A 27851-nucleotide genomic window follows, 5' to 3' on the forward strand; every position below is an offset into this window, starting at 1 on the left:
GCTTGGCACCAATCTCCCTATCCTCTACATCCTTCTCTTTGGTAAACACTGATGTAAAGTACTCATTAAGGACCTCACCCACTTTTACGCACATACAATAGGGATATTTAAGAGACTCTTGACAGGCACACTGATGGAACAAAAATGAGGCCTATGTGGAGGGAAGGGTTAAATTGATCTTGGGAGTAGATTAAAAGGTTTCCACAACATCATGGGCCATGAGGCCTATACTGTGCTGTATAATTCTACGTTCTGCGGTCTTTCCGAGTGGGGAAGCAGGCACGTGTGCTTCTATTTTTTTACCTTACTTTTTTGTATTCTTATGTCTGCCATTTTAGAACTACAATATTACTTGCTACTTATTAGCCCCAGCCTGAATTTGGTCATACATACAGCAGTGACAGGCTACTTCGTTTTATTGAGGAGCTCCAAATGGAATGGAAGATTATACAATATTCAGCAAAGATATCCAGATATCATCTTATGATGGAAGGTAGGTAATTGATAAAGACAGTTGTGACAAGGCCTCTGTCTTGAAGAATTCGTGTGATGATGTCCTGGATGATTGACCTCCATTGATCTCCAGCTCCTTTCTGCAGATTATGTGCATTGGTTTAGCAGGAGCAATCCTGTCCTTCCCATTTTCTGCCACTTCAATTCTACTCTACAGGCACACTTTGACAGACCAGCCTGTCACCTCCTGCACTATTACAGCAAGGCCCAATGCAAGATTAAAGAAACAGCATCTCAGCATCCATCTGTGTACTTTGCAACCTTGCACCCTTAGAATCAATCCTCTAATTTTGGTTAATTAATTCTTCCAGTCTGTCTGTGTCAGAACAGGCATTTTTTGTGATTATAGAGTCATACAGCACTGAGAGAGACCCTTAAACCCAAATTGTCCATGATAACCTCAGCCAGTCCCATTTGCCTGGGTTTGGACCATAAACCTCCAAACCTTTCCCCTCTCAGCTGAAGCTCTAGTTTCTAGAGTTTCTCGTGTTTTAGCCTTCCCTACTTGGGAAAAAGACCTTATCTCTGCCTTTCATGATTTTAAGAACCTCATGAAGGCCACCCTTCAACCTCCTTCATTCCAGAGAAAGTTCCAGTCTATCACTAAAACAGCCTTCCAACTGTGATTTGGACTTTCTTTGTTAATGCACTCTGAAACCGGTTAAGAAGAATAATCATATTTTAATTGTTCCATTAATCCATATGACCTGATCTTAACCTTTGTTCTATCCATCCCTCCTGCCACCTTCTCTGCAACTTAGAATGAACTTTTCCAGTCCTGAGATATTAGGTCTGTTCCTCTCTCCAGAGACATTGCCTGACCCACTGACCAGTATTTTCTGTTATTATTTTAGATCCCCAGCATCTGCAGTCTTTTTGTTTACTACTATCTTCCTTTGTTTGACATACAGCTCTGATCAGTAGGGCAATAAGTAACCACATTACAACATTTAAAGTCAGTCATATTGTGCGAGACTAAAATAGTGTATAGACAAAACAGGACAGAAGTGGCAGGTTCCCGATGCTGAAAGGATTTAATGAACCTGTTGAAACTTTAATAACATTTTTGGCAGCTTTTGCAGCTGTTTTACCTGCTCCCTATGCAAATAGTACCGAATTGCCCAAATTCCATTTGTCAACTAGTGACAATGGAATTTGAACTCTTAACCTGAGGAGATGGTGGAGAGTGGTATTCTCACAACAGCTAGTAATTTATTTACAAAGGTGATTGAGAAGTCATGGCATAGGAGGCTAAGGACTCCTTTTCTGTTCTGTTTCCTTTCTTGTAAAGAAATCTGTAAGTTTTATGTTATGCTTTTCTTGAGAATGTTTTGTAAATAATGCTAAGTTGCTGCTCCAAGTGAGTTTCTCATTGTACTTGTGTGAATGACAATAAAGTTGACTTTGACTAATGGATCAAATTCTGGAAGATGGGATTAATGAACAATATTTACAAATTTTAAAAAGCATTTGGACAAGTACTTAGATAGGAAGGCTGTACAGAGGTAGGGCTTAACACAGGGAAATGGGATTAGATAGGTATCTCAGTCCGCGTGGATGAGCTAGGTGAAAAGAGTCAGGAAATGTTGAGGAGGCCTGACGCAAAAGCAGAGCTGCAGAGACGATTTAGTGGTGAGCAATAATTCTGATAATTGACTGCAAAATAACACTAAGCAATAGAGAACAGATATTAAACTCACAGACAACAAGGTAACTGAAGTCCAAGAGCAACTGGTTGAGCTTGGCTGGCTCATATGAGTGAACAAGGATTGTGGATGAGAGCTGGGTTTAAATAGGTTGCAGGTGACATGTTGGAAAGAAGTGGCAGGTGACTCTTGTGAGCTGGGTGGAGACTGGGAGGAGCCTGCATATGTGCAGGCTTCTCAGAAAGGGCATATTTCTGCATTCAATTCTATGATTCAATAGATATGTATCTGATGGCTGACACCGAAATTGTGGGCTCAGAGGTTAGTTTCTATGATGCATGACTTAATAACTCTAATGCCAGATCTGTCCATCCAGTCCATATCCACAGACACCATACCCAGATAGGCTACACCTGGTGCTCAACAGGTCAGCCACAGTGTGAAAATCTGTAGACCATGTGGATATAAACATTCTTCCCACACTTTACTGGCATGAAATCTAAACAATCAGAAAATGGCTTCCAAGGTGGTGTTGGAGGCTGTACGTAGGCAAGGATAGACCAGAAGTTATCAAAGCTGAAATAGAGAGCCTTTACCCATCCTGCCAACAGGCGGCAACACTGAGCAGCATTCAGCTGTAGGGGATATAGACCAACTGGAGTCAACAGGGTGAGATACAGCCAACTACTTGCATTTAACTTAGAAAACTGTTCCAAAGTAATTAACGCTGGAGGAGATAGGAGTACAGCAAGGAAATCTCAGTCACTGAGGGGGGTTTTAAGGAGGAGGGAAGTGGAGAAATTTGATCTTAGGGTTCAGGCAGTTGAAGCCATGTTGACTATTAGCAAGGCAATGAAATTCAGGGACGGCAAAGGGGCAGCATTGCGAGAACACAAAGATACTGGGGTATTGTAGGAGGTTCAAAAGTGTGTTGCTGTGGAGGGATTTGGACACATAGATGAGGACCTCAGAATCACAGCACTGCTAGGCCTGGAGCCAGTACGTGTACACAAGTGGCAGTGAAAGAACAGACTATTAAGTCTGTTGGCCAGGAGTGCATTGGAGTAGTCAAATCCAGTGTAAATATACATATGGTAACCCAGTAGCAAATGAGAGATGCAGGAACTGAGGAAGGCAGTGAGGTGGGGTGGGAAAGGGCAACAGCAATGGAAGGAATATGGGGTCAGGGGATCAGCTCAGGACGCGATAAGGAACGTTGGCTGTGAGTACTCTGGCACTGCATGAGGCAATGTTCATGGGGCGAAGTGAATACCAGCACCTGCTACGACGCACTCAGTTTACATTCCTTCCCCAGAGCATTAGTCAAGCGACAGGAATTTTGGATTGCTGCCTTTACTGATTTATTTCAAATGATCAACAACCTGCCCAAAAATGGCTGGCTGAACTGATATCTTTATGTTGGCAGATATTTCCTGATTCCTTCAGCAGAGCCGGTCCCTGTTCACTGCTTCTAGCTCTGCTGGGTAACTAGTAGCTGACAAGTGAAGACCACCTGCCAAAGGACAAAGCCCAAGCAATAAGATAATATTACTTATCCAGTTAATTATCACTGTATGGTAGAATCTCAGTTCCTATATCCTTAATATTATCTTTATCCTATATCCCTTTAATCTAACCACCCAAAGCAAAACTTCAAAGTCTTAGAATGAAGTGTAACTGAAAGGAGGAAGTTGTTGTGGTGAGCAAGGAAGATGTCAGCTTGGAAAGAGGTTCAGTGTCCTGGCTGTGCGGATCCTCCATGCTGCAGGTTGTCAATTACCCCTCTGGTACACAGCACATGCCCGATGTAAAAGCCTTACCTCACCGCCTCCTTCACCTGTGCAGGGTTCAGTTGCCTGAGGGATCCTGGTTCAAGGTAACCATACTTTTCCAAGAATGCCTTGGGGAAGAAGAGCAAAGCATCCATTTAGACCAGAGCCGCAGAAGATACAGAGCAATATTGTGGCGCTCAGCCACAGTGGAACAATTATGGCAAATCTTGAGCGGAATTGGAGATGGAGTACAATGTACTGATACAACTAACCGATAGCTTTTGTGCTACTGATTGAGCAGAAAGGGAGGTGATGATTTGGGTCTTTCCAAAATCCTGGTGGGACACTGTTTCTCAGTGGGTTAGTTAATTTTCAGACTGAAAGACGTGGCTATAATAAACATATCTAATATAGAGGAATAGCTTGGTAACATTGGCAGGAACCTTCATTAAAATGCTGCTATTGTTACAATCAATTATATTGGCCCAATCAATACTGGTCTATGAATAGTGTAGTGGATCCTGGTTAATTGGCCCATTAGTTAATCAGGGCAGCTGTTAATTGGGACACTCTTAAAGATCAAAACCTGATTGAGAAAATAGCCGGCATTCCCTTCACTTACTTGGGACACTTAATTGGAATAGGAGACTGTTGCCAAGCAGCTTCTAACTAGTGTCAGTCACGTGCAGTTGTATGGCTGCTAGATAATACACTATGCTTAGAGTGAATAATCTTTAAGTAGTTGCATTTTGTGTTCAAAAGCAGAGATTTTGTCACAGATAGTTGGTGAGAAATAAGCAGTAAGACTATTTAGAACCATTTTGATCACTGTGATTTCAAGCATCCTGGCTTGGAGATGCCAGTCACAGCCAGGAGTGAAAATGAAATGATGTCAATACTTCAAGTTAGAAACTATAAAGAATTTGAAGGTATCAACAATCATTTTGAATGTTACATTGAAAATAAAGGTATGGAGGATGCAATGATCAAAAGCATTGTATGAAGCCAGTCCATTGTCTGCAGGAGGTATCTGTGCTGGCTTTGTTCATTTACAGTCAATCAAAAGAACACAGCAGTGGACACTGGATGAATTCAAAGGTTCATTTATTATTTATGTGAATACTTCAAGTTAGAAACTATAAAGAATTTGAAGGTATCAACAATCATTTTGAATGTTACATTGAAAATAAAGGTATGGAGGATGCAATGGTCAAAAGCATTGTATGAAGCCAGTCCATTGTCTGCAGGAGGTATCTGTGCTGGCTTTGTTCATTTACAGTCAATCAAAAGAACACAGCAGTGGACACTGGATGAATTCAAAGGTTCATTTATTATTTATGTGAATACTTCAAGTTAGAAACTATAAAGAATTTGAAGGTATCAACAATCATTTTGAATGTTACATTGAAAATAAAGGTATGGAGGATGCAATGGTCAAAAGCATTGTATGAAGCCAGTCCATTGTCTGCAGGAGGTATCTGTGCTGGCTTTGTTCATTTACAGTCAATCAAAAGAACACAGCAGTGGACACTGGATGAATTCAAAGGTTCATTTATTATTTATGTGTGTATGCAGTATACAACTTTGTCTTCACCAGATAGCCACAAGACAAAGAAAACAATTAAACCTACCACACACACACACACACACACTCACTCACTCTAAAAAGAATGGTAATACGATCATCAACCCTAAGCCCACTAACCCTAACCCCGCATAAAAAAATTAACAAAATGCACCAAATGGCAACAAGGAAATCAACCCCTAAAACCCCTCCCCCTTACACAAAAACTACCAAATCACGCCACATGGCAATGAGAAAGAACAGCAAAGACACCATTAGGCTGAAGAAGTCCACAGTCCATAGTCCAATGGATGAACACAGAACCTCAGTAACATACTCCGACACCACCCAGAGAGATACTACTGGAGCACAGAGGCCTACCCTCTGGCACAAGCAGTAGGTCGCCACACAGATTTCTACTCCAGCAGCAGAGAGCTCCATCCAGCAGTGATCTAAAGGTAGGTAGTCAACACCGAACCCCAGCTCGCCTTCTGTATTCACCTTGATGTTTCAATTTTCCTCGATGCTTTAATTGGCAAAGTGGAGTCAATCATCGGCGCTTTGGTGATCTACATATACCTGTCTGAACACGCCCCTCTGCTGACTGCTCCTGTGGCTCCTCCCACAGACCCCTGTATAAAGGCAATTGGAGCCACTGCTCCTTCCTCAGTCTCCAGGATGTTGTGTGGTGGTCGCTTGCTGCTGACGGTGCTTTCTTCCAGCCAATAAAAGCCTACCTTAACCCACGTCTCCGAGAGTTATTGAAGGTGCATCAGGCGCACACCTTGTCTCTAAGCTTCTTTGCCTCAAGGCTGCTCAAGCTTGCTCTCACTTTCTGGAATCTTCTCAGAGACACCCAAACGCTTGGTCAATTAATCGATCTCCAAACTGTAAATCACAGGCTCTAATAGTTCCAGAAACACATTTAAGATGAAAAGCAGACATAAAAGAAGTGAAATAAACAGTTTTGTGGACTACCTGGAAGATGTTGATTAAGGACACGCTGTACACTGGTGTCATCTTGACCAGAACTATTAGGAACTAATATACAGTTTTATAGTACTGTTGTAGTATTGATAATATTCTGATTTGTTCATATTTCATTTAAATACACAATTTGTTACGCAGTTAAAGAGTAGTTTGTCTTTCTGATACCTTTTTATCTATTTCCATGAAATTTTGGCTAAAGTGGCAGCTGCTTAACTGGGCCAAACTGTACTGATCCCACTGTGTCACAATTAATTGGAATCCACTGCATTTAAATACAGGAAAGAATATTTGGCACAACCCTGTGACTGCACTTTTGTGAAGCAGCATCAATGTTTGTAAGTTGCTAAATTTAAGTAGTAGCGTCATGGCCTTCAGCTCAATGTCAGACTATTTTTTATTAGAACAGAAACATTTTATTACCACTTTTCACAGACAACAACATAGAAGTGGGATGGATATTCCTCTGCCTCTCAGCTTCATGTGAAATACAAAAGCTATATGAAATATGATTTACAGCCAATGCAATAATTTTGAAGTCACTGTTACAATATAATTTGATGCACATTAAGGCCCCACAAATGATAATGACCTAATGGCCAAATAAAGGTAATCAAGATACAATGGTAACAATCAACAAATCCAGCAATGACTATAGAAGCTGCCACACCTGCTGGATAACTTTAAGATACTTTCTGATGTCGACTGTGGAACATGCTTTCCCAACACTGCTCTGATATGCTACAATAAGGCGTTCTGCACCAAAAGGTAGAGAGGACCTTGGCTTAATGCTCAGTGTGGAGAAGACATCTCAGACTGTTGCACCACTCCCTCAGCCCTGGTGTTCTGTACTCTAGTGCATAGGAATGAGCTTTACAAATTAGACAATAATCTAATGACTGTAAAGAAGGCAAGACAATGGCTATATTTCATTAGGAGCTTGAGGAGATTTGATATGTCACCAAAGACACTCACAAATTTCTACAGATGCACCGTGGAAAGCATTCTAACTGGCTGCAGCACCATCTGGTATGGGGCGATTACTGCACAGGATCATAGTAAGTTGCAGAGAGTTGAAAACTTAGTCAGCTCCATCATGGGCACTAGTCTCCATAGGTATCTAGGACATCTTCAAGGAGCAATGATGGCATCCATCATTAAGGACCTACACAAGCCAGGGCATGCCCTCTTTTCATCGCTACCATCTGGAAGGAGATACAGAAGCCTGAAGAAACACACTCAGGATTCGCACTTTCCCTCTGCCATCTGATTTCTGAATGAACATTGAACCCATGAACGCTACCTCACTATGTTCTTATTTCCTATTTTTGCACTACTTATTTAATATAACTATTTAGTACATATATATTTTTTTCTTTTTAACTGTAATTCAGTTTTTTCTCTCTATTATCATGTATTGCATTGTACTGCTACCATAAGGTTAACAAATTTCATGACACATGCCGGTGATATTAAACCTGATTCTGATGAAAAATGTCAGATTTCACTATAAGGAACAATGAAATGTCCAGCATTAAACCTGAATCAATAGGAAGAGCAACACCAGCAAATTGCTGAGGTGTTTCAGTGTCATGTAACTACTCAACATTTTTAGTAAGCACTGGGAATTGGGGGGGGGGGGGGCATAAGGGACTAACTGTTTCCTAGTATTGACTGCTCCAAGCCCACCTGGACTAATGTGCTAATTTGTACTGGAGCAAAAACAGTGCAACACAATTAAACCACTCCTCCCTCTGGAGTAATGGCATCAAGAAAATGAACCACATGGGGTTACTAAGGGATGTTAAAACTTCCATTGTTCAAATATACGTTCTCAGAGAGGCCACCAAGTTGATGCTTTTCCAGGAACAATGGATGGAAGTGCAAAACATCCTCCTTCAACTGGCAAAAAGTTTCATCTGCCAATCACTTGCTCACTCTCCCCCACCAATTTGTAAACTTTTGTGACCTTAGATAATCTTTTTCACTGTCTACTATATCACCAGTATTAAGTCAGCTCAAATTAGGAACACTGGCGCCTTGCCAGAACTAAGTGTGCCTTTATCCAAGCCTATAGAGGATAAGTACTGACACTTTTCTATTCCATGACCCTGGTGCTATCACACTTATTCCCACCCTGGTTCAGATGCTGAACCTTGGCACTGGATAACTCCTCAGAAGTGGACTTCCTTCTTGACCCTACGACTTCTTTAAGAAAAATTTTGGGCTCAGGTTGAAATGCTAATCATCTCTAATTCACCCTGGCTTGCTGCCTATAATGAGAAACATAATATCGCCAAATATGGGTTGAATAAACAGTGACAGCCCATGTTATGCATTTTTCCCACACTGGAATCATGAGCTTTGGAACACTGATTTTCCTCTCCTCCATCAATCCTCATGCTGCCTGGTAGCCTCTGTTTAACCTTTGGCAAACGGCTGGCGTGGGTGTCTATTCTGCAGACATCATGGACATGTCTGATCTTGCCCTGCAGAATCCACAAGTCACCAGTATGAGAAGATAAATCCTCAATGACAAACAATATAGTTAATAGAGGAACATTAGATCCAGCTGTCATCTACTGCAGAGTATATTTTTTGAGTTTCCTGGCATGCAGAGCTGACTGTCATACCATTCACTACCTGAGCATTTGAGATTCGAGTATGGAGTGGAATAGATGCAAGAATAAAAGCTTTTCCTGGATCAGCAGCGGGTGTTGGCAGGTAAGTGGGACAGTAAAGGTTGAGCAACTTGGTGGCTGTAGCGTGCCCAGCGGCAGCCTGAGGGAGTCAGCATGAGCTGTGATCCATTTTCATTCGTGCATTCCCACTGCAGTGCCAGCAAGAAAGGTCAGCTCCCCCAAAACAGCACACAAGATGGGGTGCCTTGATTGGGATATCAGAATGTCTTCCTCTGGTGAGAAGACTATAGAGGTCATCAAGGCTCAGCTCCATCAGAAGCAAATTCACCTTCAACCCCACAAAATACAGCCATCTAAACTGCTAGATCAACTCTTTTATACACCAAGAAACATTAGCTATGAGGTTCTTTTACATGGAATGTGCCAATGTGAAGCTGAAGAGTGGAAGAAGAGGGAAACTAACAAGAGATTCAGAGCTAGGAGGCAAAGAAACAAAACTGGGCCAAAAACATTGATTTTTTTGAATCAATAAAAGCCTTAAGGGCAAGAGAGCGAACCAAGAGAACAATTGGTCAGTTTTATTCTAATCAAGAAGCTTTGATTGGCTCCATGTCTAAGCGTACGGCATACTACTGGAACGTTTATATGAAATAATAAATCATATAAAATGATTTATTTATGTACAATGGGCCGTGTAAGTACAAAGCTTTGAGAGCTTGTATTATGCTGTATAATAAAGCATATTGTATCAAGGACCTATTATGTGGCTCAGTGGTATTCTACCTATTTGGAGCCTATTCGCTGAATAAATGCTTTGTTTCACTCAACAGAGATCTGCATATTCTGCCAAAAATCTCTTAATACCACAAATATTTATATTTAGATTTTTCCTGAAGAATCACATTCACAATGCTCATTGTAATGATCCTAGGAATGTCTAGACAGGAAACACTCCTTTCTAGCATTAAAGATTGTCTATTCAAATGTCCCTTTGGACATCTTAGTCCAAGAGAAGTGTTGCACTGATATATAAAGATGCACGTCTTCCCTTATTTTACTTGTTAGGACGATGGCAATGATAACCATTGGAATTAGTTTTTATTGTGACAGTCCGTAACTCAGTGCGGCAACTGAGGACAGAGTGATTTATCTCTGTTGTTTCCCAACATGTTGGTTGCTGATGCTGAGGTAGATATCAACTGCACTGGAAGCTTGGCCTACACAGCTTCTACACTACCCTCTCCAATAGCTGCTCTGTTGAAAGATGGGCAAGTTGCATGCCATAGAACCCTGGCTGGGACTGAGTGAATTCTTTTCACATCAGGTCCTTACAGTCAAGGGATCATGGAGATTTCTATCCTCTGGTCTTCCTTAGGGTATCCATTATGTCAGCTAACACAAGCACCTACACTTCCAATCTCCAGAGTACATCTACACAGGAAAGCAACATCCATCATCAAGAGGCCATGCTCTCTTCTCACCTTTGCCATCAGGAACAGGGTACAAGTGCTTCAGAACTCACACCACCAGATTCAGGAACAGTTATTACCCCTCAAGCATCAGGCTCTTGAACCAGAGGGAATAACTTCACTTGCCCCCTCACTGAACTGCTCCCACAACCTATGGACTCACTTTCAAGAACTTTTCATTTCATGTTCTCAATAATTATTGCTTATTTATTATGTTTTTTATCTCTGGTATTTGCACATTGTCCGTTCTGTTGGGAGAGGTCTTTCATTGATTCCATTGTGTTTCTTGAATTTACTGTGTATGCCTGCAAGGAAACAAATCTCAGGGTTCTATATAGAAACATATATGTACTTTGATAATAAATTCTTTGAACTTTTGAACTTTGACTACCAAAGAATCCAAACACCAGGAACTTTTTAATTCACTGATTTGCCACACTGATAAGAGTGATTAAGCTGTTGACAGAGCATTCCCCCATTTCCTAATATAATTAGTCTTAGTAGTCTGTGCTGCATAAATGAATTACCCACACTCAACTTTTTAGGAACAGCTTTTTCCCCTCCACCGTCAGATTTCTGAATAGTCCATGAACACTATTTCATTATTTGTCTTGTGCACAATATGCTGTGGTAAAACAATGAAATTCACAACATATATCAGTGGTAGTAAACCTGATTCCCATTCCAATTTGCAGTAACTTGGATGTTTTTATTGGTATTTAATAGGTATTTTTGGAAATGTTTTCTACACAACTGGTTTGCGCTTGCCTTCTTCTGGGCAGTGTCTTTACAAGACAGTGACTCCAGCCATTATCACTACTCTCAGAGATTGTCTGCTTGATGTCAGTGGTCACATAAGCAGAAATTGTGAAGTGCACCAACCGCTCATTCGACCACCCACCACCTGCTCCGGTGGCTTCATGTGATCCTAATCGGGGGGGCCAGGCAGGTGCTACACCTTGCCCAAGAGTGACCTGCAGGCTAACGGAGGGAAGGAGTGCCTTACGCCTCCTTTGATAGAGACATATATTTCAGTACCTGTTCTTAAACAGGTCCACGTTTATACAGAGGTTTCCAAATCTTCACAAAGTACCAAGGAGCCAGTGAGACCTTTGTAAAGTGTAATTACTGATGCAGCATGAGGCCAGGTATCAGTCCACTCGTAGCTCAACAAATTCTCTCAAACTGGAATGATCTAAATGGTTGGATAACTGACGAAGAAACATTGACGAGGGCTGTGAGGTTTGTGGGAGGGGCAAGTACAAGGGGACCCTTTTAAACTCATGTGAGAAACCTCGTGCCTCGTTGGCTTATCAACTGATCCTTGAGGCTTTAACCCATGTCTAATGAAGATGGCAAAGAATGTACAACAATGAAATATGTTGTCTTTCAGCCTTTCACCTGCAACACAGATTGAAAGGAAGAGCATTTTGTCCCCGCTCGTGTGGGAAAGTCCGTAGGGGAATTAGCCACATCTAACAGCTGGCAAAACCTTTATTAACAACAGCTGGACAGGATAGAATATGCAGCTGGCTGATAGATTATATATCCCAGAGTATGGGGAGCTTTGACAGAAACCACCCACTTTTAGCACTTTGCTTGATAATTCTACAAACTGCACAGCTGCTACGAGAAATGTAATTGTGATGCTGATAGAGTGAGGTGGATGAACGTAAGGGGTGTCAGAGACACTTTCTAATCTCGCGTCTTGTGAAGACCACATCAGTATTTACATACATTGTGACATTCATTGCTGGCTGACTTTGCACATTCTGTCGTGCTGTGGTGAATAAAACTACACATAATATTTTAGGGCGTCATTACAGCCGACTCTTATAGTTAATACCCCTGCCTATGAAAACAGAGCAAGCTAAATTAAAGTTCAAAATACATTTATTATCAAAGTATGTATACAATATGCAACTTGAAAATTTGCAGCCTCACACCAAACAAACCTAAAAGAACCCCTTTAAATAAGACCATCAAACACCCAATGTGCAGAGAAAAATCAACAAAAAACAATAAACGCAAGTAAATAGCATTTTGAACTGAAGTTCACAAAGAGGTTCCGTCTGTCCAAAGAGAGACCCTTAGTTCAATACAGTGAGCTGAACTGGTCTGTCCCTCAATTCGGGCCCCAACACCCTGACCTTTTCAATCTGGCCCGGCGCCTAAATCGTTGTCCAAGCATCTGGTTCACTACCCTAAGAGCATGAAGGAGAGTGTGGAGGGAGCCACAGTGGACAGTGAGAAAGTGAAAGAGAGAGTGATGGAGGATAGGAGAGAGGATGGGCGCAATGCTGAGGAAGCAAAACTGGAGGGAAGAAACATGAAGGACAGTGTGAGGGAGAAAGATGGGATCCACTGCAATTATTTAAATTGTCAGTAGGCTCGGTATGAGAAGAGTCTTGGAATGAGGTGACTGAGGTCAGAGGGTCAGTGTACACGGTCAGGCCATTTAATGTTTATCACGTAGAACATGCTTCAACAGCAGAAGCCTCTTAGGTGAGGCAAATTTGAAAAAGACAGCGTTGGATCATTGTCAGCCACTGTCCCACTGACTCACCAACCTGGCCCACTGGGTATAGCAGTGAACACGGCAGACTTGTGAAGGTCAACTATGGGGAAAATCACTGCTTCTTGAATTCCTAGCAGTAGGTAACACTCATTAAAGTTGGCTCTTGCATCCATCGAAGAGACATTGTTTCACGAGCTAGCTGATAAGCACTGTCAGACGGCGAGCAGGTAGCTGGCAGAAATAACTAATATCCCGAATGTTGGACAGGCGCAAAGGGGCCGCCCTTGGCATGCAGCCTTCATTCACTGCAAAGGACCACAGCTGAGAGTACCAGTTCCACCATGTTCAGTTCCTACTTGCTGACAGTACCAGTTCTGTAATAGTGGACTCTCTGTGCCCTTTCGTTGCCTGTAACAATGAGAGCTTCAGTTCCGACTTTGTATCAGAGTTGCCAAACATCTGGACTACGCCGATATTGTTTCTGACTAATTTAAAATCCCAGCAAGTGAAATGCTTTTTGCTTCTGTGTAATCACTCGTCTTGAAGATAAACGCAGAATAATTAGCTGATTATGGCAGATGCCCAATGCCCTAACTATTTTCGGGGTATTAGTAGTTAACAGACAGGTCTCTACAATGTTAGATTAGTTCAGTTGTAACAGATAACACTGGGTGACCACTTTATTAGATACCCCTGCTTGCTAATGCAAATATCTAATGAGCTAATCATGTGGCAGCAACTCAAAGTATAAAAGCATGCAGACGTGGTCAAAAGGTTCAGTTGTTAGAGACAATGTTGAAAGATTGGAGTGACTGGGCTTGTATACACTGGAATTTAGAAGGATGAGAGGGGATCTGATTGAAACATATAAGATTATTAAGGGATTGGACACACTGGAGGCAGGAAGCATGTTCCCGCTGATGGGTGAGTCCAGAACTAGAGGCCACAGTTTAAGAATAAGGGGTAGGCCATTTAGAACAGAGATGCGGAAAAACTTTTTCACTTAGAGAGTGATGGATATGTGGAATGCTCTGCCCCAGAAGGCACTGGAGGCCAAGTCTCTGGATGCATTCAAGAGAGAGTTAGATAGAGCTCTTATAGGTCAAGGGATATGGGGAGAGGGCAGGAACGGGGTACTGATTGTGTATGATCAGCTGTGATCACAGTGAATGGTGGTGCTGGCTAGAAGGGCTGAATGGCCTGCTCCTGCCCCTACCGTCTATTGTCTATTGTTCAGACCAAGTATCAGAATGGGGAATAAATGTGATCTAATTGACTTTGACCATAGAATGATTGTTGATCCCAGATGGGGAGGTTTGATTATCTCAGAAACTGCTGATCTCCTGGGATTTTTACACACTACAGTCTCTAGAGTTTACAGGGAATGGTGTGAGAAGCAAAAAAATTCCAGTGAGCAACGGTTCTGTGATTTAAAATGCCTTGTCAATGAAAGAGGTCAGAGGGAAAAAGCCAGACTGATTCAAGCTGACAGGAAGGCGACAGTAACTCAAACAACCACACCTCATAACAATGGTGTGCAGAACAGCATCTCTGAAGACACAACATGTCGAATCTTGAAGTGGGTTGGCTACAACAGCAGAAAGCCATGAACATGCACTCACTGGTCACTTTATTAGGTACAGGAGGTACCTCTAAATGTTGTGATTTACACATGATTGGTGTTGGACTGATCATGTACTTCTGAGAGTAAAAATTACTCTACCTGTTTGATGATCAAAATGCTGATAATTCTTGGGACAGGCTTTAGCATGTTCTAGGAAGCACAGAAGTCCATCCTTCAAACTGTCTTTTGCTGTGTACCACACTAAAGGACTGGGAAACTTCCTCAAATCACTGAATGTGAACTGTATGCAGTGACTTTTTGCTGCATCAGTTACTTTTAATAGAAATAGTTTGTCCATTGCATTATTGCAGTTGCCGCACTCGTCACGGGACTGGATTCGTAGACGGAGTTCATATCGCTACCAGAGATGGAGCGAACGGTTTGGAGAGGAGTTAATACAGAAGAGTTTCAATGTCCGTCCACCTAACCTGGGTGCAAGGCTGAATCGCTCCAAGCGCTGGGCTGCTTTGCTGAGATCGAGAATGGCCTCGAGCTGGGTGGCACAGACGTATTGGGGCACTGGGATCCAGGTCCTAGAACATGGCATTACTCAGTGCCTGGACAATTTATACGTCAGCTCAGACAGACCAGAAGCCCAAATCGGAGATGAGGGTCGGGCTGATTTCGCTCGCTCTCCTGGAAATGCTCATTCTTTTCTCCGCGGCTGTGAACTGATCCGGTTGCAGATCCGCTGATATGAAAAGTGGGAACCGAGGCTTGGTTTGGGTCTACTCCAGCTGCTCCAGAACGGATCTGGGACTCACAGTGTTCAGCTCGCTTCGATTGCTTGCACAACGTGTTTTCCCTCCCTCTTTCTCTGCACAGTGGTTTTTGCTCTTTTTTCTTAAATCGGGTTATTTGAATTTCTTGCTTTGTGGCTGCCCATAAGCAGGCAAATTTCGAGGTGTATAACTTATACATTCTTAATAAATGTGCTTTGAATCTTTGACCTTGTGCTGTCTGTGTGGAGATTACACAGTTTCCCATCACCAAAATGTGTGTCTCCTGCCACGTCCCCAACTTGCTGACACCTCAACTGGCTACTTTAAATTATTCGGGAATGCAGGTGGATTTTAACAGTTTTAAAGGAGTGCTGAAACATATGAAATAAGGAGGCAATGAAATGGGATTGCCAGTATAATGGCCTTTTGTGCTGTGATACACAGCCGGCCGGTGGAGTACTGGCGTCTGCACCAGACCAAGGTGAGAGTCCGGCCGGCTCCTTGCATGCCGGGTTGAGCATCAAACTAACAACTCAGTCTTGTTAAAAGGAACAGACAAATGCTAAAGAAATGGCAAGGTTGCCACCCAGCGTGTCACAAGGCGCAGAAAAGAACTGCAGTGATACGTAGGTAAATCTCCAGTGACATGGTTCCAATTTCATCCCTTCACCTGGGTAAAGAAGACACTTCCTTAAGAGGTTGGGGCTGTTTCCACTGAAGCAAAGCAGGCTAAGAGGCAACATGAGAGGGAATTATAACATTTTGAGAGGCTTAGATAGGTAAATACCTAGGCATGTTTCCTCATGTCAGTGACATCTGAAACAAGAGGACATTGGTGAAAAATGTGAGGGAGAAGGTTTAAAGTGGACCTGAGAGGTAAACTTTTCACACTAAGAGTGGTTGTTATCAGGAATGAGCTGCCAGCAGAGGTGATGGAGGCAAGTACAACAACAACATTTAGGAAGCATTCAAACAGGGACTTGGATAAAGGAAGGCATAGAGGGATATGGAATTAGTATAGACAGGCATGATGGCAAGTATGAGCACACTGGGCTGAAGGACCTGATTCTATGACTCTATAACATCTTTTGACTTACACTGCCTGTTTCAAGCCACTTACCCTCCTTCCCAGCTGAATGACATCATTTAATAATGTGTCATTGACCTCTCTGTCAGTAACAGCATCATGATGAGGTCAGGCAGGGTTTGACTGCTAAGCTGGGGCAGACACTAGACTCTAGAATACTACAGCACAGTACAGGCCTTTCAGCCCTCGATGTCGTGCCGACCCATATATTCCTTAAAAGAAGTACTAAACCCACACTACCCCATATCCCTCTATTTTTCTTTCATCAATGTGCCCATCCACGAGGCTCTTTAATACCCCTAATGTTTTAGCCTCCACCACCATCCTTGGCAAGTCATTCTAGGCACCCGCAACCCTCTGTGTAAAAAACTTACCCCTGATGTCTCCCCTAAAACTTTCCTCCCTTAACTTTGTACATATGCCCTCTGGTGTTTGCTATTCGTGCCCTGGGAAACAGGTACTGACTATCCACCCTATCTATGCCTCTCATAATCTTGTAGATCTCTATCAAGTCCTGTCTCATCCTTCTACGCTCCAAAGAGAAAAGTCCCAGCTCTGCTAACTTTGCCTCCTAAGACTTGTTTTCCAATCCAGGCAACATCCTGGTAAATCTCCTCTGCATCCTCTCCATAGCTTCTACATCCTTCCTATAATGAGGTGACCAGAACTGAACACAGTACTCTAAGTACGGTCTCACCAGAGATTAGTAGAGTTGCAACATGACCTCTCTACTCTTGAATTCAATCCCCCTGTTAATAAAGCCTAGCATCCCGTAGGCCTTCTTAGCTACCCTATCAACCTGAGCAGCGACCTTGAGGGATGTATGGATTTGAACCCCAAGGTCCCTCTGTTCATCCACACTCTTCAGTAACCGGCCATTAACCCTGTCCTCAGCCTTCTGGTTTGTCCTTCCAAAATGCATCACCTCACACTTATCCAGATTGAACTCCATCTGCCACTTTTCTGCCCAACTCTGCATCCTTTCTATATGCTCTTGTAACCTTCGACAATCTACAGCTCCATCCACAACTTCCTCAATCTTTGTGTCATCCGCAAATTTACTCACCCGTCCTTCCGCCTCTTCATCCAGGTCATTTATAAAATTCACAAAGAACAGGGTCCCAGGACAGATCCCTGCGGCACTCCACTAGTCACCGACCTCCAGGCAGAATACTTTCCTTCCACTACTACCCTCTGCTTTCTTCCTGTAAATCAATATTTTTATCCAAACAGCCAAGGTTCCACTCATCCCATGCCTCATGACTTTCTGGATGAGTCTCCCATGGGGGACCTTGTCAAATGCCTTGCTAAAATCCACGTAGACAACATCTACCGCCCTATTCTTATCAATTTCTTTTGTTACCTCTTCAAAAAACTCAATTAGGCTCGTGAGGCACAACCTTCCCTTCACAAAGCCATGTTGACTATCCTTAGGTAGACTGTATTTTGTAGATCCTATCCTTAAGGATCCTTTCCAATAGTTTGCAGACCACCAACGTAAGATTCACCAGTCTATAGTTCCCAGGATTCTCCCTATTACCTTTTGTAAACAAGGGAACTACATTTGCCATTCTCCAATCCTCCGGCATCTCCCCTGCAGCCAAAGAGGATTCAAAGATCATAGTTACTGCTCCAGTGATCTCTTCTCTCACTTCCCACAACAACTTGGGGTATATCACGTCCTGGGGTATTATCAACCTTGATGTTTTTAAGAAGATCCAACACTTCTTCTGTAATCTCCACATTGTCCAGCACACAGACCTGCTCTATTTCGACCTCACCTTGATCAAGGTCCTTTAAACTTGAGAATACTGAAGCTAAGTATTCATTTAGGACCTCCCCAACCTCCTCCGCCTCCAGGCACATGTTGCCCTCTTTATCCTTTAGTAGCCCCACCTTCATTCTTGTCATCCATCTGTTCTTCACATACGCATAGATTGCCTTGGGGTTCTCCTTAATCCTACATGCCATGGCCTTCTCATGCCCCCTTCGAGCCCTCCTAAGTCATTTCTTAAGCTCCTTCCTGGCTACCCTATATTTCTCATGAGCCCCTCCTGCTTCTTATATCTAACATATGCTTCCTTCTTCCTCTTGACAAGTTGCCTCACGTGTTTCATCAACCACGGTTCCATTTTCCTACCATTTTCTCCTTGTCTCAGTGGGACAAACCTATCCTGAACCCAGCACAAGTGGTCCCTAAACTTCCTCCACATTACTTCTGTGCTTTCACCCTTGAATATCTGTTTCCAATTTACTCTCGCTAGTTCCTGCCTCATCCCTTCATAGTTAACCCTTCCCCAGTTAAATACTTCCCCATTTTGTCTGTTTTTATCCTTTTCCATAGCTATGCTGAAGCGCAGGGAGTTGTGGTCACTCTCACTGAAATGCTCCCCCACCAGGAGATCTGTCACCTGACCAGGTTCATTACCCAGAACTAGATCCAGTATGGCCTCTCCTCTCGTCGGCCGGTCCACATACTGTGTCAGAAATCCTTCTTGAACACACCTGACAAATTTAGCCCCATCTATCCCCCTTGCAGTCAGGAGGTGCCAGTCAATATGAGTGAAGTTGAAATCACCCATAACTACAACCCAGTATTTCCTGCTCCATTCTAAAATCTGCCTGTTTATCTGCTCCTCAGTGTCCCGAGGGCTATTTGGGGGCCGATAGACTACTCCCAGCACAGTGATTGATCCTTTTCTATTTCTGACTTCCACCCACACCGACTCAGTGGACACTCCCTCTACAGCATCCTCCCTTTCTATAGCCGTGATACTATCCCTGACCAGTAATGCTACTCCCCCCCCCCCCTTTTCTACCTCCCATCCTATTCCTTTTAAAACACCTGAAACCCATCAGCCAATCCTGCCCTTCCTCCAGCCAAGTTTCAGTAATGGCTACAACATTGTATTCCACAAACTGATCCATGCTCTAAGTTCATCCACGTTATTCCTAATACTCCTGGCATTGAAATAGACGCATTTCAACCCCTCTAACTGGCTACATTTATGTTTTGTCCCGTGCCTATTCTTCCTCACCAACAGATAGCACCATGCCCTGGTCCTTCTACCCTAATCTCTGCACTCACATTCTGATTCCCACCCCCCTGCCAAACTAGTTTTAACCCTCCCCAACTGCTCTAGCAAACTGGCCTGCCAGGATATTGGTCCCTTTCCAGTTCAGGTGCAGCCCATCCTTTTTGTACAGGTCAGACCTTCTCCAGAAGAGATCCCAATGATCCAGAAATCTGAACCCCTGCCCCCTGCACCAACTCCTCAGCCATGCATTCATCTGCTATAACTTCCTGTTCCTATCCTCTCTGTATCCTGGCACAGGCAGCAATCCGAAGATTAACACTCTTGAGGTCCTGCTTTTTAACTTCTTTCCTAACACCCTGTATTCCTTCTTCAGGATCTCATCCCTACTCCTATCCATGTCATTGGTCCCCATGTGGACCACGACATCTGGCTGCTTACCCTCTCTCCTGAGGATACCGAGAACTCGATCTGAGATATCGTGGACCCTGGCACCAGGGAGGCAACAGACCATCTGGGATTCTCAATCTCTCTCACAGAACCTCTTATCTGCCCCCATAACTATCGAATCCCCTATCACTACTGCTCTCCTCCTTTCCCTCTTTCTGAGCTGAGGGTCCAGACTCGGTGCTGGAGATGCGACACACTGTACTGACCACAGTGCACCAGTTGAGAGAGTAATGCTGCAAATTTCAGAGTTGCAAAAGACAAATGATTGCATCAAACAACAAGGTAACGTGCAAACTAGCATAAATAACAAGGAGGAGTTTGATTCCTGAGAAAGATAGTCATTAAAATAGCTGAGATGTTTGAACCAATATGAATGGTTGGTAATTACTGGCTTTGGCAACTCTATGTAGATTCTGGAGTTCCAGAGACTTAAGTACTATAAACTTTGCATATTTGCTCCAGTTATATTTTTAAAAATCCCACAATGCAGAGGATTATTGTACAGCTTCTAACTCAATCAAAGTATTGATTACCTATCACAGTTATTAACATGAACTTGTTTACCCTTGTGTTTGAAATTAAATATTTCAAAAACATACTTAATATTTAAACGCAGTCGTTCGGAGCAGGTGGAAGATTCAGCGGTGAAGGGTTGAAGTGTCGGCTGCCCAGAGTGAGGTGGTCAGGGGAGAGAGAGCATGTTCCAATGCAGAGACCTCAATGCTGCCCCCTGGTGGTGCTGCTGGCAACAACAGACAGCAGGAAATGAGAAGCACATGCATTACCTTTTAGAGAGGCTGAGTTTCCAATGGTTCACGCAGACACACTGTAAACACTGCCAGTGATGTCTATTGAAACATAGAAAGTAGGAACAGGAGTAGGCTATCTGGCCTTTGAGCCTTCTCTACCATTCAATATGAAGAAGATAGATCATTCAAATTCAGCACCCTGTTTCTGTTTCCTCGTGTACTCCTTGATTCCTTTAAACCAGGGGTTCGCAACCTGGCGTCGACGTACCTCTTGCTTAATGTTATTGGACCATGGCATCAGAAAGGTTGAGAACCCCTGCTTGAAGCATTAGTTTCTGACTAAGGTATATCAGATGGTAATTATCATACAAGATGCTTTTCTTTTTCCTTAGAATTTAGTAAGAAATATCTAAGAAATCTTCTGAGGGTCCACAGCCCTTTTAGTGTATGTGCATCCTTCCTGATTCACACACCAAATGCAATCAAAACCTCACAAAGGAGTATTTGAGCTCATTTTGCAAAAGCAGGTACAATTAAAAAGTGAGTGAGCCTCTGGAATGTTGTCGATGCTCACTTGTCATTTGAGGATCAGTGATCCTCTCCCACAACCTCAAAACGCTCTCAAAGATGGTGGCCTTTTGCAGGCAGCTCCCAGCAAATCTATTTGTTACATTCATTAGAATCATTCTGCCCTTTTAAACCTCAGTTCTAAGATGTATTGATTTATTTATAACAATACAGTGCAGAATAAGGACCTTTAGGCCATGCCACCCACCAATCCCCCAATTTAATCCTACCCTAATCATGGGACAAATTACAAAGACCAATTAACCTACCAACTGGTACGTCTTTGACTGTGGGAGGAAACCAAAGCACCCGGAGGAAACTCACGTGGTCACAGGAAGAACATAGAAACTCCTTAAAGGTAGCAGCGGGAATTGAACCCGGATAGCCCCTACTGTAAAGCGTTGTGCTAACCATGCCACTCTAACATTGCTAACAATGTTACCTCCCCATGGCCCTGCACTTTGTTTATCTACCTACATTGCATTTCCCCTGAAAAGGTCTACATTTCATTCTGTCTCAGTAAAGCAGCATCCCACCCCAGTCATTTTCTCTTCTACCCTCTCCCTTAGGGCAGGAGAATCAAAAGTCTGAAAACATGTACCACCAAGGGTGACTTCTGTCTGAAATTCTGCAGATGCTGGAAATCCAAAGCAAAACACACAAAATGCTGGAGGAACTCAAGGTCAACCAGCAACTATAGAAATGAACAAACAGCCCAAAATCTTGACTGTTTATTCATTTTTACGGGTGCTGCCTGACTTGCTGAGTTCCTCTAGCATTTTGTGTGTGTTACATTTTCTATCTTACTGTTATTAGATTGTCGAATGAACCTCTACAACAACATGATGGGCTCTTGACCTTACAATCTACTTAATCCCAGCCCTTACACCATAGTGTCTACCTTCACTACACTCCCTCTATAACTGTAACAGTATATTCCACATCCTGTTGTCACTTTACACTTGTACTAATGTGCTAAAAAGTTTTATGATTGACATGCAAAACAAAGCTTTTCACTCTGTCTTGGTACAGGTGACAATAATAAACCAATATCAGCTGTAACACGAACACCAGAAAGACTGCAGATGCTGGAAATCCAAAGCAACTGTAGCACTATATTCTGCATTCGGGGTTTCTTTTTCTTCTTGGTACTGTTTCAATGTACTAAAACTATGTATGAAATTATCTGTCTGACTGGCAAGTCTTTCATTGTGTTTCAATGCACATGACAACAATAAACCAATTAGCAATTATAGCATGGTAGTGTAGTTAGTGATTGGCACAACATCTTACAGTACAGGTGGTCCACATTCAATTCCCACCGCTGCCTGTACATTCGTCCTGTGACCACGTGGGTTTCCTCTGGGTGCTCCGGTTTCTTCCCACAGTCCGAAGACCTACTGGTTGGTAAGTTAATTGGTCATTGTAAATTGTCCAATGATTAGATCATGTGATTATTGGGCAGTGAGATTCGAAGGGCCAGAAGTGCCTATTCCAAGCTGAATTTCAATAAGTAAATAAGGAAACGGCCATAGAAGAGATTGAGCCAACCACTTAAATATTACAGAGAATCAAGCTGTAACAATCCATTGGAACAGCAAAACTACTTCCAGGACAGTTTGGGAAAGGCAACAGATTTTTGTAATGCCCTAGCTCAAACAAAATGTTAACCCAATTAACTCATCTGCTCATTAAAATCATTCCTTTGGCAAACCTCTATTTTCCTCTCAAGAAGGTTAAAGTGTGTTTTGGTGGTATGGCAGTACATTTGGTTTATAGTACAAATGAGCTTGTTCACATTGAACCCATAGCCTCTCATCAGTTCTAGGAAAGGCAACGTCAAGGTGGCATTGAATTCATTCTGAGTATTTCTAAGTTTTAATGGGGTATAAGGATAGGCAGCAAAATGCTGCTGAGGATGAGTATCATGAGGAATAAAGGGCAGGTCCAAAGGGATAAGAAGAATTTTCCCTATGTTCATGATAGTTCCAAACGTTGGGAGCTCGGGAGGGCTCTAATGAAAGAGCTCAGGCACAGGTCCAGCATGCAGTCAGCAACAATGGTTTTCAGACTCTACCAGCCCAAATCTGGCACAGTGGATGCAGCAGGTAGAGCTGCTGATTCGTAACTCCAGCAATCTAGGTTCAATTCTGACCTCTGGTGCTGCATCTGTGGAGTTTGCAAGTTCTCCCCTGTAACCACATAGGGTTTCCTCCCATATTTGAAAGACCCGTGGGTGTAGGTTAATTAGCCACTGTGGCTGAGAGGTAGAATCTGGGGGGAAGTGATGGGAAACGTGGAGAAGGTAAAATGGATTTGCTGTAAATGCATGCTGGATGGTTGGCAAACTCCGTGGGCTGTAGGTTGTCCTTCTGTGGTGTATGACTCCATCATAGAGAGGCAGCAAAATGAGATAGAGACCCAGAGGGGCAGCATTTAATCTGGGTGTGGTTGCAAACATAACGCAGCTCCACTTCAAGATAGAGCACAGATTTTTGTAAGAGTGCAGGAAAACAGCACTTAAAATGCATTCTGCCAACCTCCTAGCCACCAAAACCGCAAGCCCTGCTGAGCTTCCCCTGGTGGAGGGTGTTCTCCTCTTCAGGAGCAATGGGCTGTGCATTGGCTTTTTCAGTACAAATTGACTGTGAATAGCAATCAGCCAGGAAATGTTTCAGAACATGACAGCTCTTCCTCCAACCCTTCAATAGCCAAATATTCTCCCTGCTTTCCTTGAAGTCCAAGGAATGCAGTGCCAGGGATATCAGCTGCCTTTTGTACTTTACCTGGGGCACATCATTGCCTGGTATTTGATAGCTGTACCTTACAGAATGGGCAAGTCTCCTGCCCATTTACCCTCAACTGATCATACACATTTTGTTTTAAATGCTTCAGCTGATATTAGTGAGAGGTACAGGGAAAATCATCACAGAAACTCACCACGAATTATCTGGAGCTATGTAGGGCAAAGACAAGAGATGGGTGTAGCTTCGGAGTAAGGACCATACCCTGATCTCACTCAAGCATCCACCCACATACCCAACTTGGTCATTCGTCCACACCAGGTACCACGTTACCATGTTAGTGCCACACCATCACAGTTCAGGGCATCATAGTTTGTGCATTCTCTCCATGACCACGAGAGGTTCCGACAGATATTCTGGCATCCTCCCATCGTTCCAAGAAGTACTGATTATTAGGCTAACCTGTCATTGTCATGTGATTAGGCTAGGATTAAATAGGTGGGTTGCTGGGCAGCACAGTTCATTAGGCCAGTAGGTCTTATCCCACACTGTATTTCTAAGTAAAATAACACTTTCAGACAGTGAAAGCAATACACAAACTGCTGGAGCGAGTCAGAGGAACAGAGGGCAAAGGACAGTTAATGTTTCCACCCCTCATCAGGATTAAAGAGAAAGAGGGAAGATAGCATACCAAGGTGGCGGGAGGGAGTAGAATGAGAGCTGGCAAGTGATAGGTAGATCCAGGTAAGTGGGGGGTGATAGGCAGGTGAGGAAAGAGGGGAGGGGGAAGTGGTAGTTGATAGGTGAGAGTGACAAAGGGTTGAAGAAGATGGAAGATGGAATGGATCACAGAATCAAGGGAAAGAAGGGGAACTTTTCCCTCCATAGATGCTCCCTGACTTGCAGTCTCTCCAGCAATTGCTCCAGATTCCCAGTGTTTAAGCTAACCCTTGTCTCCTGGTGTCTAAAATCAATGAGGTGCTTCTCATGTGTAATAGAAAGGAAGAAAATATAGCATCCATCAGCAAGCAAAAGCAAATAAATGTGGTCACAATTTATTGTATTGAGGGGATAACTACTTCCCCAGTTCAAACAGAAATGGGACTACAGCAGTACCATGACCCACCGATCAGACTTAGATCAACAATTAGCAATGTGCTACCGACTAGATCTGGACGAGTTTTATATGACGAGTCAGCTTACTGTGTACACCCACTAAATGGCACTGTTTAGGGCCAAAAACCAGAACTTTAATTCCCTTCACCACAGGTAGATACGGTGTATACCATCTACAAAATGCCCTGCAGTTAATTGCCCAGGCTACTCCGACAGCACCTCCAAAGCCATGAACCCCACCACTAAGAAGGATAAAGACAGCAGGTGCAAAGGAAGCACCGGGAAATATGTTGCCATTCTGTTTTGTGGCTGAATCCAAATCCTGGAACTCCCTTCCCAATGATATTGTTGGAGTACTGATGGGACCAGGTTCAGCTCTCTACCACCTTTTCAAGGGCATAGGATGCTAGTCTCAGTAATGGGGACTATGAAGCTTGCCGTGAAATTCCACTATGTTCACTTCCATCTCTCAGCAAGGTCTCACACATACATAGCTTCCGCCACACAACATAGTTGACCTTAACCATCTTCTCCAAACAGAGGCAAAGTGGAATGAATGATAGATATCCAGGAAGGAACAGATTAAAACAATTAACTATAGCAAGGCATGCTGGCCTTGCTCATAATGACCACATTCTGTAATCCTATGGTTGGAGAGGAGTCGGTGATGTGGACATTGAATGTATACGAATGTCTGAAGAAATCAACTTGAACATCCTTCATGCTGACCAGCATAACATATGAGGAGTGTTTGATGTCTCTGGGGGTCACATCCTTCTGAACTCCACTGAGTGCATATAGACCCAAATACACTCAAACACTCCTCACATGTTAAGCTATTCAGCATTAAGATGTTCAAGTATGTTCAAAGCTCTTCAGGTCTTCTCAGAATAAAGGGACAAACCTTCAAAAACTGAGAGAAGGAAGAATTTCTTCAATCAGAGGGTGGTGAAGCTGTGGAATTTGTTGCCACAGAGGGTTGTGAAGATCAAGTCATTGGGTGTACTTAAGACAGATTAATAGATCCTTTATTGTATAAGAAGGTTATGGGTTATGAGGAGAAGATGAAAAAAAAGGTTAATAAAGAGTCAGCCATGATTGCATATGGAGCAGATTTGATGGGCCAAATAGCCTAATTCTTCTCCTATATCTTAAAACGTTCCCTATGTAGGGGCACAGACCCTAGGTTAATAGTATAGGTTCATGGCATAAAAAATGTTAAGAACCCTTGAATATAAAGCCTTTTGAACAAAAGGCAGTAGTGTGGTTCATCCATGACTGTATATTAACTATCTAACAACACAGAGGCAAAGAAGCCAACAAAGGGCCAGAGTTCAACAGACACTGTACATTCAACCCTACTACGGAAATACTCAAAGTCAATGTCCATATAGTCAAAGTACATATATGGAGACGTACACTATATGACATTGAGATTCATTTTCTTGCAGGAGTTCACAGGAAAATCAAGAAATACAATAAAAATCTATGAAAACCAGAGATTTAAATATAAATAAGTACATGAATAATATCAAGAACATGAGTTGTGGAGTCCTTGAAAGTGAGTCTACAGGTTGTGAAACCAGTTCAGAGTTGAAGTGAATGAAGTTATCCACATTGTTTCAGGACCCTGTTGGTTGTAGGGTAATAACTGTTCCTGATCTGGTTGTGCGGGACCCAAGGCCCAATGGTAGTTGTGAGGAGAGTGTATGGCCTGACCAGTAGGGACTTTGAAGGTGGTTGCTACATTCTTGTGCCAGCACCCCCTGTAGATGTGTTCAGTGGTGGGGGGGGGGGGGCTTGTCCTGTGATAGACTGGGTTGTATCCACCACTTTCTGTTCTGGTCATGGGTGTTTCCATACTGGGCCATGGTGCAATCAATCAGGACACTCTCCACCATGCATCAATACAAGTCTGTCCAACATGCCGAATCTAAGCAAATCTCTGCGCTGTTGAGGCTTTTTGTTGTGATGATACTTGCATGCTGGTCCCAGTACAGATCCTCTGACATGATAACACCAACAAACTTAAACATTCTAGACCAGTGGTTCTCACATTTTTGGGTTACTGCCCCCTTCACTCCCAGACCACATCCCAGTGCCCCCTTTCCCTTTCCCATCACTACATGAAAGGCTAAATAAATTTGATGCACAGTGAAAGAAAATAGGAACTGCAAGTTCAAAGCAGTAAAAGATAACTACAAAAATGATTCAAATATATTTAAAGCTACAAATAAAAGTTCTTTATTTAATTACAGTAACAGTTTTCATCAACAATTTTAGAGCGTACATTAGTAGACCAGCTATTCACTACTTCATTGTTTTTTTACACCTTTCAGTGATATGGATGGATTTGGTGCAGTGATATCAGCTTCTCAATATCAGATTGAATGTCATTCGGGAGTCTCAGATCCCCACATTGAGTAACTTGCAGTCAGTTTTTGCTGCTTTGAAGGAAGTTGGGCAACTGCACTAAAACTACATTCCACTAAATATGATGTTGGAACGGCAATAAAGAACACCTTGATCTTTATCCACAGTGCAGAATAGCATTCAGAGATTTCTTTCTGCAACCATAAGCCTTGATATGATTTTTTTGAACTTCAGCTTCAGTTATTTTTTTTAAGAGAGATCAGTTCTTTCTCC

At 42.9% G+C, this 27851-nt stretch overlaps 1 protein-coding gene across 4 annotated transcripts in view; it reads right to left on the minus strand.

Annotated features, from left to right (window-relative positions):
• Nucleotides 1–27851, minus strand: part of mmp28 (matrix metallopeptidase 28) — an 85606-nt gene that overhangs the window by 53019 nt on the left and 4736 nt on the right. For all 4 annotated transcript variants that reach the window (XM_059972985.1, XM_059972982.1, XM_059972983.1 and 1 more), the window contains exon 2: nt 3980–4059. In XM_059972985.1, the coding sequence (XP_059828968.1) occupies nt 3980–4059 (80 nt within the window). The remainder of the gene's footprint in view (nt 1–3979; nt 4060–27851) is intronic.

Source organism: Hypanus sabinus, chromosome 6 (genome assembly GCF_030144855.1).
Source record: "Hypanus sabinus isolate sHypSab1 chromosome 6, sHypSab1.hap1, whole genome shotgun sequence".
NCBI lineage: Eukaryota > Metazoa > Chordata > Chondrichthyes > Myliobatiformes > Dasyatidae > Hypanus > Hypanus sabinus.